This window comes from Molothrus ater, chromosome Z (genome assembly GCF_012460135.2).
Source record: "Molothrus ater isolate BHLD 08-10-18 breed brown headed cowbird chromosome Z, BPBGC_Mater_1.1, whole genome shotgun sequence".
In the NCBI taxonomy this organism is placed as follows: Eukaryota; Metazoa; Chordata; class Aves; order Passeriformes; family Icteridae; genus Molothrus; species Molothrus ater.
Genome location: NC_050511.2, coordinates 69,144,182 through 69,156,810, shown reverse-complemented (window position 1 = coordinate 69,156,810; position 12,629 = coordinate 69,144,182). Strand labels below are relative to the sequence as shown.

The window sequence follows — 12,629 nt, the reverse complement described above, 5'->3', positions numbered from 1 at the left end:
CTGGGACATCTGCCACTCCAGACTCCCAGCCCCTGGGTTTGGGGTGCCTGTGCAGATGCGCCACTGCTGCTCACCTGCAGGGGCTGTGCTGGGGCACACCTGAGCCAAGTGGCTCTAACCAGGACCGTCCCCACAGCAGGGAAGACTCGGGGCACTCCTGCATGGCTTAGAGGCAAGAGGCTGGGGGGCTCTGGGGGTGTGTTCTGGTTGGAAATGCACCCCAGACCCCAGCCTGGCTGCTGGGTCCCTGTCTGGGGTAACTGCAGACAGGAACCTCTGCCTGCCTGCAGCTGCTGTGAGGATGTTTCTGTGATGCCGCAGACTCTCTCTAGATTCTCCTGCCTCCTCAGGTGTTTGCTGAGATTTTTGACCCTGTCATTAAAGCCAGGCACAATGGCTACGATCCACGGACGATGAGGCATCACACGGACCTGGATGCATCCAAGGTAGGACTGAGATACAACGAGACAGGAAAGGCTCTGAGATGCTTATTCCAGTGATGATGCTGTGTGCAGCAGTACTTTCCTTTTTCTTGATCCAGCCATGGAGACCCAGTTTCATGTTTAAGGAAATTGGGATGCCAGTCGTGGCCCTGCCAGCTGCATCCCTTGTTCTCAGCAGGGAACTCCTTTCTTTGACTTCTTCACACTCCAGCTTATCTGCAGGACATGCTGGGTGTCAAGAATATTTTATTTCTTCTTGTGTCTCCATCCTGCTGTTTCACATCCTCTGATAAGATTTTAGCGTGTCCTCCTTAAATTTAACACGGTATTCTCTAATTGTCCTCCAGTGCTCTGGTTTGTGTCACAGTTTCATATATAATATAATATATATAATATCACTTGGACAGGTTGGTCAGTGGATGGCCATACACTGTTTTTAGTTACACAAAAGCCTTTTTTACATCTGATGTTTTGCTAAGGTCTATAACACAGTGTTGGAATGCCAGGCTCTTTCCTGCTCCAAGGTCAGGGTGAATAATACTCAGGAAAGGTTGTTTTTGAAGTCTCACTCTCAAGTTTATTATCCTTATCTATTACAAACCCAGGAGATGTGAGGTCTCCCTAACAAATCCAGAAAGTTCCCCAAAACAGTGTCTGTTGAAGGCTACTTCAGTCCCAATTACCCAATAATAATAATAAATTATTGAAAACTACCCAATAAACAGTTGACATCTATATTATTCATGCTTCTAACCCAATTATGATCACCCAAATCCCACAATGCAGACATCTTTCACCCTATTAGAGAAAACCACCCAGATTCATGAAGAGGAAGAAGAAGGTGCAAAAAAGACACCTAACTCACACCCAAAATTCTCCACCTTGGCTCCCATATACTAAAACCCCAAATCTAAGTTTCTTCACCCTGTGAGATCACACATTTCTAACCAACTACACACCTGTGTTATTAATCAATTTTGAAAACCTTTTCCACACCCTCAGGTCAAATCCCTTTTGGGTCTCTGCCTTTCAGCACAGAAAATTTAAAATTCTCAGCATCCAGGGTTCCATCAACACAGTACATTCATCACACTATTATTTCTATAAGCAATACATAGATATTGTTATAGATGCATATTATATGATTGGCTCTTCACAAATATTGAAATGAAGGCTATATGTGTTCTGTTGGAAAATTATGCTGTATTAATCTCTTTTAAGTAGTGTGGCAAATATACTTTTTTAGACTATAGCATAATATTAAAATAGAAACTATGTGATGTTTGTAACTAGCTCAAGGAATGGAAAAGATAACCAAGAAATTCTTTGCATTATCCTAACTGGATAGAGAAAACAAAAACAGACACCAAGATCCCAAGAAAAGAATTGTTGCCTTCTTATTGGGAAAGCTCAGACTTTGAGGAACCAAGAAGGTTGATTTACAAGATGGGGGGGAAGCTAAAATTAAGCAGAAACACCCTGGTTTGAAAGGAATGTTTGAACCATGTATGAGATATATGAATATGCAAAAGGCTATAGCTTTTTACGAGTAATCTTTTGTTAGCAAGGTGTGCTTTGTGGCAGAGTACCAGGCACCCAGACATCCGTAATTCTTTGCTTTTTATTGTCTCTTATTGTCCTAATTTTTATTACTATTTTCATTACTGCTTTCATTACTATTAAACTTCTAAAATTTTAACACAAGTGAATTTTGTTTTTCCCAGATATTATATTCATTACACTACTATTTCCACAAGCCACACAGTGCACACTTAAGCCAACAGATTATATTTTTCATACTAACATGCAGCTAAAAAAAGTTACAATTGATACTATCTCTAAAGAGTTATAATCACTAACAACATGCATAGGCTAATACATGTTATGAATGAGGTCCCTATATGTCTAATTTAGTAAACCACTAAATTAAAATGTAGCAGCAATTTTGATTGAGCAGCAATTTTATATAAAACAATACAATCCAATATGATCAACCAGGCACAAAAAGAAATTTGGCAGTGGTTTGGATAAAACATAAGCAAAACCAATTGATTGGGGTATGGGGAGGGTTTTTCTCACCCTGCCTCATGTACAAAAGGCAAAAGGATCCAAACACAACCTATGTACTCTATGGTAATACATTTTCATCAATATTCTCCTGTAAATCTCCTCCTATTTTTGATTCTTGATATCTATGTCACCATACTGCACAGCACATGTTCCAGTTGTTGCTAAGGCATCTTTTGGCTCTTCTGATGAAGGCTTCTCCTCATCATCACTGTCCTTTGAACAACCCCACAGGCTGCACATGCGCCCCTAGTCTTGTGTTATAGAAGCCAGCATTATATTCCAAAAACAAGCCTTATTATTTCACAGATACCTGGAATCATCCCAATTTTGTCCATTTCAAGGCTGACTCTCTATTTTTGCCCAGGCCTATTCCATTTTGGGATGTTACTTATCTCATACTACATCCTGCCTCCTATTTTCCCATGAACATCTGAAAACATCTGTTTCATGGCACTAATTACATCTCCTTTTCCTCTATCACTTTTTTATTGTATTTGCCAGGTGCCCCTATGAAGGAAGGAATGATGAATCTGACTCCATGTTCTCAGAAGGCTAATTTATTATTTTATGATACTATATTACATTAAAGAATACTAAACTATACTATACTAATCAATACAGAAAGGATACTTACAGAATGCTAAAACGATAATAATGAAAACTCCAGACTCTTTCCAGAGTCCCAGCACAGCTTGGCCCTGATTGGCCAAAGAGTGAGAACAACTCCCAGCAGAATCCAATGGAACAATCACCTGTGGGTAAACAATCTCCAAACACATTCCAGACAAGCAAAACACAGGAGAAGCAAATGAGATAGTATTGTTTTCCTTTTCTCTGAGGCTTCCCAGCTTCCCAAGAGAAAAATCCTGAGTGAAGGGTGTCACTGGAGGACACAAAATAACACGATGCACACACACTGCTGATCTCAAGGCAAAAAAAGGAAGTTTAATTCTGACTCTAACATTTATAGATTTCCAAAAGTGACAGTGGATTGGAGGGTGAAAGTGCCACCTCTCCAATGACACTGGACAAAGCAACAGTCCATCAAATTTCTCCTCCTCCATAAAAGAATGAAAAACAATAAGTTATTTACATAAAGTGTGTGAGAAAGTTCGTCATATGTCAACATCAGAAGGCTTAGAAAATCTTTAAAAATCGGGGCAATAGAAGGGATTTTTCAGAAAACGTATTTGCCACACTTTTTAACAAATGTTTTCCAAAATGTATAACCAATATAGTTACAACAGTTAGCACAAATCACACTGGTTTATCACGCACATAAATGCGAAAGCCAATACTATCAGGGTCGTTTTGCAGATTTATCACACACATGTTATATTTGCCCAATTATCCAATCATCAAAAAAACCAAACAATATTAAAGGTAGCAGCAATTTTAATTGAATAGCTAGAATATATAAAATCGGATACACTTGAAATATTGACAATATAATTTGATTAAAAATAAGGGACAATTTGGTTCCAATAATAGCACATAAGCAAAGGATAACTGCAGGCCATGGAGTGCAGGACCCTTGCCACCTCATGTACGAGCTTGCCAAGTGAAGATTCCCCCCTTTTATGCCATGTGTCAATGCCATCTCCTCCCATTTTCGATTCATCACACTTCCACCTCCGCCCTCACCACCACCTCTACCATGCATGTGCCACCACTCGGTTTGGTGGTCGTCACTGATGAAGGCCTCTCGTCTTCCTCAATGTCCTTTAATTCACCTTTGGGTTCCACATGTGTACCAAGCTAGTATAATGTAAGCCAAAACTAACATAATATAGGATAATATTATATTTAAGCATCAAAGCAATAAATCTCATATAATTAACATTTTCCGGGGACCCAACCAGATTTTCATTTCTGTTAATTTTTAGTAACTGTTATCTCTTGCTTTTTCCTTGAACATCTGCAGGAAAAGGCGGGGGGCGGGTGGGGGTGGAACCCCTCCTCTCCCTTTCTTTCTTGGCATTACACCTTTAAACTGTTTTATTATTTCCAAAAGTCGAATTACTGTATCAATATTGATTACTGTTTCAATTCTGTCAGCACGGAATCATACCTACTTTACCACGCACCTAGGTGTGAAAACCAATACTATCGGGTCGTTTCGCACCGCAGATCCACCACGCACATAAATCCAAAAGCCAACATTGTCAGGACGTTTCGCACCGCAGGTTTATCACGCACACAAAGGCGAAATCCAGCATGACCGGGTTGTTGTCCCCCTCAGATCACGCACGGGCAGTTCGACGAGCGCTACGTGCTGTCGTCGCGGGTGCGCACGGGGCGCAGCATCCGCGGGCTGAGCCTGCCGCCCGCGTGCACCCGCGCCGAGCGCCGCGAGGTGGAGAACGTCGTGGTCACCGCGCTCTCCGGCCTGCGCGGGGACCTGTCCGGCAAGTACTACAGCCTCACCAGCATGACCGAGCGGGAGCAGCAGCAGCTCATCGACGTGAGTCCGCCAGGGTAGGGCTGGCGGGGGTAGCACGGCCAGGACGGACGGAGGCGGGAGATCTCTGCAGCCAGGGCGTGGGATTTGGGGTTTGTTGCAAAGGGCCTGGGTGCAGGGCCCTGCTGGAGCTGGCAGGCACAGCTGGAGCAGGACTGAGAGAAGAGAGGGGGAGAGAGGATGAGAGGGTGAGAGGGTAAGAGAGTAAAAGGGGTAAGAGCATAGAAAAGGAAGAGCTAAGAGACAAGAGCTAAGAGACAAGAGGTCAGAGTAATAGGTAAGAGTAAGAGGTAAGAGTAAGAGGTTCCCATTACAATACCATAAATCTTCTGTGTTGAATATTCTAATTCTCACTAACCAATCTAGTACAAGATACAAATCCAATAGCATTTACATACAGCCTGTAAGAATCATTACATTACCACACTGGGTTACATTTTAAACCCTGAAAACTCCTCTTTGGGCCCTTCTGCCAAGCTGGCAGGGCCTGCTCTGACCCCTGGAGCTGCCTGCAAGCAGAGGGTGTTGTTCCATCAAGAGGGGATCACCTTCAGCCAGCCACACCATTGTTTTCCAGTTGTTCAGTAACTGAGGGATCTCAAGGCTTGCTTTCATTTCAGTCTTGCTTGTAGTTTCCATATTCCCAAAATGTTTTGCCAGGCAATCATATTTGTAAGGCTTTCCTGTTTGATCTTGCCCAACACGCCAGCAGGGCCTGCGCAGGCTCGGGTTTGGTTTAATCTCCGCTTTGCCCGCAGGCGCACGCTTGGCTGCCCAGCCCAGCGGGATAAGAGCATCATTAACCAGTGCCTAATGGGCTGCCAAGGTTTGTAACTTAGCAAGACACCCAGGGTCTGTATTTCTGCTAAGTACAGCACTGTGCGGGTCTGAGGCGTGGATTTATACCCTAGAGAGCGAGGCCAGTGTCAAATCAAATCCACGTGGCTGCTGCCACCTCTCTGGAGGTAAATTCAGGACCTTTCCTTGAGCAAACTGATAATTTCTATATTAACCACTCTAACTAAAAGTATTACACTGAGATAGGCATTACACAGTATCTGCATTCCATTCTGTGGGGGTGGGGGGCTTTGCCTGTGATTCCTCTACGTCAAAATGTAGAGGAATTCCTCTACTAATTCTAATTTCCCAAGACTTGGCTGTAATTTCATAAGTGAACACTACACAAATTCTAATTTCCGAAAAGTGGCCGTAGCCTATTTGCACCCAAGTGACCTTTTCCCAGCCCCTGTCATTGTGCTCAAGGAAATGAAGGACCAGGCCCACAACAAGAGTTTTCATTGTCACACAGATGGAAAGGCAAGGATTTTCGTCATGGATTTTGTCACAGCATGTGACGTGTCAAACAAAGCTTGAATGTGCATTTTAAGTGTCCAAAGGAATGGCTGTACCCTCTTGGCTATACTCATGGCACATTATTCCATAACATCAACCGAAGGGGAGCTGATGAAGTAACATAACTATTTATAACCCTGGAACCAGGTGTCTGGATTAAGCAGGAGTTAGGAATTTATGTAAGGTCAGTAACTTTTTTAATTGAGTGTCCCTGGTGATATGTTTATTGACAAGATGTTGATGGAGGTTTTATTTTCAGCAGGAGACAGCTCCTCAGGATGTAGAGGTTGAAACGCGAGTGTGGAAAATGTAATTCCTTCATGGTTTAAGGCTAAATCCTGTGGGAAGTGGAATAGGCTTCACTGATTCAGCAGCACTTTATCTCATTTTCTTTTGTTTCATGGTTGATAGCACAAATTTGTAGAGATCAGACACTGATGTGCTAACCTGAGATTCATTCCTTACCTCACACCAGTGCTTGCCCCTCCCGCAGCTCAGGACCAGGCTTCCTGCCAGCCTCTAAAGGCACCATCTCAGCTCTGCAAGATCAAAGTTTGTTTCAGTGAGATAAATGAGGGCTATTTGAATTGCACTCAGCACAGAAGGCATTTGGTGTTTTGCAGATTTGGGCCATATGCTCACGAGGAAAAGTAACATCTCTTTTCTTGCAAAAAGGGGGATTTTTGTTTCAAGCAAAGTGTCAAGTGGAGCAAGCTGAGGAAGGAAATTTGGTGTCCCTTTGAAGAACAAAGAGAACTCTACACCTTTTCTTCCTGCATGGTTGGAGTTCTGCATGCACCATGTCCATTGCAAAGCATTCAAAGATGAGAACCAAAGTGAAATGAAGAATATAATAATAATTATTACATTCTCCATTTAGGGGAAAATGCAGTAAAGCACATCAGTGTGTCTACCATGTCATATGCCTTCTGGATAGAGTGCCTCACTATTTCTAGTTAAGCCCTAGGTTTAAAAAGAAAAAGAATAAAACCAACAACACTGCCAGCAAAAAACCCTCGACATTTGATATGGCAGTGTTGAAGGAATTAAGAAATACTAGTTTTTTAGCACACACATGAAAATCAATATAAAATACGTATTTTCTTTGCGAGGAGAAAACCCAAAGTAAATTGTTTTAAAAATTCTAAACTGTTAGGCACGGGGCAAGCTGGTGGCACAGCATGTGCTACATTTATTAAGTCACACACAGGAACATAACAAGACTGTGATTCCAAAAGGTTGAGATTAGCACTGATTCCATTCCTACCTTGAGTTCACGCTCAGAATAAATACCTAAATCTCCATGCTGGAGAAGCATCTTTTCAGAACTAGCACTTTTTATTGTTTGGTGTTTGTTATTTTTTTCCCCAATGTTTAAAACTCATTGACTTGTCCTATGCTGAAATGTGTCTGAATGCAGAGGAGATCTCTGTAGCCAGGTCCTCCAGAGCATCCTTTGCTCTGTGGGCTTCGGCCCCAGCACTCATCCCTCCCTACACCTGAAAAATGTTTTTGGCAAAACATATCAGCGAGCATCTGTGAGAGTTAAGAAAATCTCCTGGGTAAAGAGATTTTAATTTCCAGCAAAGGAACCAGGCTCCCAGGCTGTACTGTGTGATTTGCTTGTGCTTCCACTGCCCTCACAAGAATGCACTGGGCAGCATTGCAGTGCTTCCTGGATAAACTGGAGCTGTGTTCTGTTTTCTCTGTCTCTCTGCCTCCCTCTGGCCCTGTGCTGTGCCCAGGATCACTTTCTCTTTGACAAGCCCGTGTCCCCTCTGCTGACATGTGCTGGGATGGCCCGTGACTGGCCGGACGCCAGGGGGATCTGGTAGGTTCTGTGACCTGCAGGCTCCTGTGTCCTGCCCAAGGATTGTCTTACAAACCTCCTTGCTTGTCCTAACCCTGCACGAACTCGGGCCCCTACTCACAGCATGCCCAGTTTGCTTCAAAAAGAGAAAGGTTTTAATTCCTGCACCCCTTTCCTTCCAAATGAGCTGGATGAAAAGGAGACAGGCAACGTGGATTTCCTGCTCTGTTCTAGGTCTGTTTCTACTGCCCCAAACACTCGATTTTGGGCCCAAGTACAATATCTGCTGTGGAGATGAAGGGGTAACAGCTCTGAGAGTCCAAACCAACAGCAGAGGATGGGGCAGCTGTGCAGTGCATGCATCCTGCTGCACTGCAGGCATTGCCAGGTGCTAAAACCCTGGAGAAACAGGCAAAAAGCATTCTGAGGAATCACCTGGTGTGATACCTGATCACCCCCAAACCCAGCGACCTGCTGGAAAACTGGGAGGATTTTTTACTTTCAACAAGCTTCCTATGAGATTCAACGTGGTGCAGATTCTTTGGTCCCCATGGAAGTCTGAGGAAAAGGATAAAGCTTGAGGCACCCATTCGTTGTCTCTACAAACAGAAGTACCAGCAGCATAATTGCTATCCAGGGATTTCCTGAATAAAACAGACCTGGGTTTTGGCTTCTTTTGCATGTGACATATCAGGGAGAATGGAAGGAAAAAAATTAGTGTGATTGGAAAGTACTTCTGTAAGCCACATCTTGAAAATCTGCCTTTCTCTTGCAAGAAATTGCTGTCAAAAAGTGTGTACACTGTGGAGATAATTTTGGTTTTGATGATCCTGTCCTTGTCATGGGCTGCAGGGCCATTTCCACCAACAGCACTGTCAGCAATGGCACAGTTTAAATGCATGGTCCTGACAGCAATGGGGACACCTGCTGAACTAAAAGGGGAGGGGAGTTAGGCCAAGCTCAGACTATTTATAAAACCCTCCCTCAGCATTAGTGCACGACTGAGGAGGAGGTGACTGGACCTGGGCTGACCCCAGTGTCAGGACACAGGATGTTTACACCTGCTCAGCATTGCACTGGCCAGCTCCCACTGCAAGAAGAAAAAGGAGACGTGGCAAAAGGCCAGCTGAAAGTCAGGCTCTCAGTGATCTTGAACTTTCACTTTCGTGTGCCTCAAACCGGGTGGTATTTCACTGCTGGCACAAATTAGTCTGATGCCATCCATCACCCTCTACGTGCTGTAGGAAAGTGTCAGCACCCAGGACACGCCTCTGTCTGTCCTGAGCAGCCCAGACCCTGCCAGGGGGCTCAGAGACCCTGGCACAGAGCCCAGGATGCCCCTGTGGGTTTGATTGTGACCCATGGGGCAAGTTACCAACCTTAGATGAAGATCTGCAAGCCAGGACAAATTAAGCAGAATGACAGTGAATTTATCATGGGTTGGAAAAGTAGATTTTGGGGTTTTTAGAATGGGGGTTCAGGGGGCAAGATGGAGGGATCTGGGCATGTCCAGCCTTTCTCCTTCTTCTTGGCCTCCATCTCCTGGGTGATGTTGGCACTTTTGGGTTGGTTTAGAGTAGAAGCTCACTGTCTAACACAGGTGACAGGTATTGGGAAGTAACTGTAAATATTGCACAGGTAGTTTTTAGTATAAAAAGATAACCCTGCCCTGGGGCAGGCAGAGTGCCTCTGAGTGTCCTGCTCAGCGGACCTGGGCAGGACAGGAGAAAGGATTTTATAGATAAGGAACAATAAACAACATTGAGACTGAGAAATGCAGAGCCCTGACTGCTTCTTCAACTGCTGGGCTGGGAAAAGAGACTTTTAACCTATCTTGGGGTCACTGTGAGCAGCAGAGACCCCGGCAGGAAGGCAGTAGTAGGAGACTGGCCAAGCAGAGGAGAAAGCAGGAGAAGGGACCCAGCACCTGACAAAGCCAGCCCTGGCTGCCTGTTTGAGGCAGGAGTGGGTGTTCAGGGGTTCTGTCCTTTCTGCCTGAGCAGAAAGGACAGAGTGAAGTCTCATGAAGGATCCCAGACACATCCCTGGAGGGATGCAGACACCCAGTGCTCCCAGGGACACTGGGGTTTGAGGCAGGGGAGAACAAAATTAAATTAAATTAAAAATTAACTAAGTGCACATTACTTGGCTCCCAACAGCATGCGTTTGGGTTTTCTGAGAGCTTCCCTGAGGACAGAGGGGGCAGAGCTTGGCTTCTCCCTTGGCTGCATCCCCAGCTGTGCTCCTGAGGGAGGGCCACGGCAGCGTGATGTGACACAAAACTCTCCTCACACTGTGCCCAAGAGGCCCTGTAATGCCATAGGGATGCATGAGGGATCCAGTGGTGGAACCAGCCCAAATCCCTCACTCCAGACAGCAGCTTCATTATGACAGTTTAACATCTCTGCTGCTTGGGAAGTCTGTGATAAAACTAAGGATGCTGACAGTTATTTCTCAGGGCTTGCTTTTTTAAAGACATTATTTTATTTTTTTTTCTCCCCTCTTGACTAGGCACAACAATGAGAAGACATTTCTCATTTGGATTAATGAAGAGGACCACACCAGGGTGATCTCCATGGAGAAGGGTGGCAACATGAAGCGTGTCTTTGAAAGATTCTGCCGTGGATTAAAAGAGGTAGTGTCTCAGTGAGTTCATTATTCCTGTTTGTTCACTGCTGTCACCCCTGCTCACTGTGGTTCCCACTGAGCTGACATCTCCAGGGGCAATGAAATGAAGTCACATCAGTCCACGCAACAAACCACATCAACACAGCTAAAGCAAGAAACATGGGCAGATTAATAGCTGATTTGTAGGGGAAAATAAATAAATATCCCGTAGTTGCAGGTCCCCAGCTGGGTAATAATTAGCATTGACTCCATGATGCTCAGAAGGCTGATCAATCTTTTATTATACCACAATTATTAAGAAACTCCTTGCCCTTTCAGAGAGTCACCATACAGGTGGACCCAATTGGTCCTTGAATCCAAACACCATCACCATTGTCTAATTAGGAAACCACCCTTTGGTAAGCAAATCTCCACAACACATTCCACGTGTGCACAGCAACAGGTGCAGCGAGTGCAGATAAGAATTGTTCATCATTATTTTCTCTGATCTTCTCACAGCCTTCCCCAGGACAATGCCTGGGAAAGTTGTGCACTGCCCTTTGGGCCAGAGAGCTGCTGCCACAATATACCTTCTTTTCTTTTCTTTTCTTTTCTTTTCTTTTCTTTTCTTTTCTTTTCTTTTCTTTTCTTTTCTTTTCTTTTCTTTTCTTTTCATTTTGTGCCTGCAGACTGTGGGAAATCATAAATGAAGCACTTTATTTGGGTTGTTTGATTTGCTTGATTGAAGACTTTATTTGGCCCATCCTCCTGGCTCTTATTTCTGAGGCTGGGAGCAGAGTGGAATCTCCTGAAGTTGTGCACAGGACTGAGGGTTTAGGACCCACTATTTCGGGGAGATATGGGGGTTTGTGATTAAAATAGGGGAGAGATGGGGGTTTGTGATTAAAATACTAAGAACTGATAGTCAGGGCTCGTGGGTATTATTTGGGTTTAGCTAATCACAATGATAAAACAGGCTTCCAGGGACAGGGTGTGGGTTAAAATAGTTTTGCCCAGATGATCTAGGTATGATTCAGGTTGGGTCTGGGCCCAGTGCAGCCCTCTGACCTGCTCTGGCACAAAAAAAAAAGTTGATTTACCAGAGAAATAAACTTTACTGTGCCCCACAGGTAATATCAGGGATCCCTGGAATGCTTTGGGTTAGGGTTAGGGTTTGCAGTGGGTTTTGGGGCCCAGAAAAACAAAGCCATCTGATTTATGCTCTGCTGGCACCAAGGTGGTTACTGAGAGTTTCCAGGGTGGTTTCCAGGCACACCTGTGAGAGTCAGCAGTGCACAGGTGGTGACACAGCCCCCAGGTGTTGTCCCCAGGTTTGCCTCTCGTGCCAGCCTGTGGACATGGGCATGGAAAGTGGTGGGGCAGCTTTAGGGAGCTGTGCCCTCAGCAGGTGTCTGGGGCAGCAAATCAGGTCCAGTTTCCCACCATCCATTGTGTTACCCTCACAAAACATAGAAATTATCCTAGGAGAGTAATTTATTCTGTATCCTCCTACAGACCCGAAGTGTTCAGCTGTATTCATAGGAGGCCTGTGAGCATGAGCTGGTTTATGCATCCAGTTCTCCTCAGGGGGAGATGGGAACTGAACTGAAATTGTACTGGGTTTGCACAAGCCCAGATGGGTGAACAGAGTACCAGATTATTCAAAGGGCAGTAGAGCCTTGTGATTTTCCTGCTGGTAATTATTTCACTCTCCTGTCAGTTCTGGTCAGAGACCTACAAAGGAGAAGTCTTACCTACAAGCTGTGTTGTCTCCTTATAATGGAAGTGTGGCACTTAAGAGGCCAAGTGTTCTCTTCAAGGAGTCATGACATCAGCTAGAAAACAACACAAACCCCATGTTCAGGTCCCTGTGTTTGCTTCATAG

The 12,629-nt window shown here is 44.5% G+C and overlaps 1 protein-coding gene across 1 annotated transcript in view; it reads left to right on the top strand.

Annotated features, from left to right (window-relative positions):
• CKMT2 (creatine kinase, mitochondrial 2) overlaps window positions 1-12,629 on the top strand; it is a 34,640-nt gene that overhangs the window by 16,322 nt on the left and 5,689 nt on the right. Inside the window, exons 5-8 of the mRNA XM_036403523.2 lie at window positions 351-446; window positions 4,756-4,977; window positions 8,073-8,158; window positions 10,649-10,772. Of these exons, the coding sequence (XP_036259416.1) occupies window positions 351-446; window positions 4,756-4,977; window positions 8,073-8,158; window positions 10,649-10,772 (528 nt within the window). The remainder of the gene's footprint in view (window positions 1-350; window positions 447-4,755; window positions 4,978-8,072; window positions 8,159-10,648; window positions 10,773-12,629) is intronic.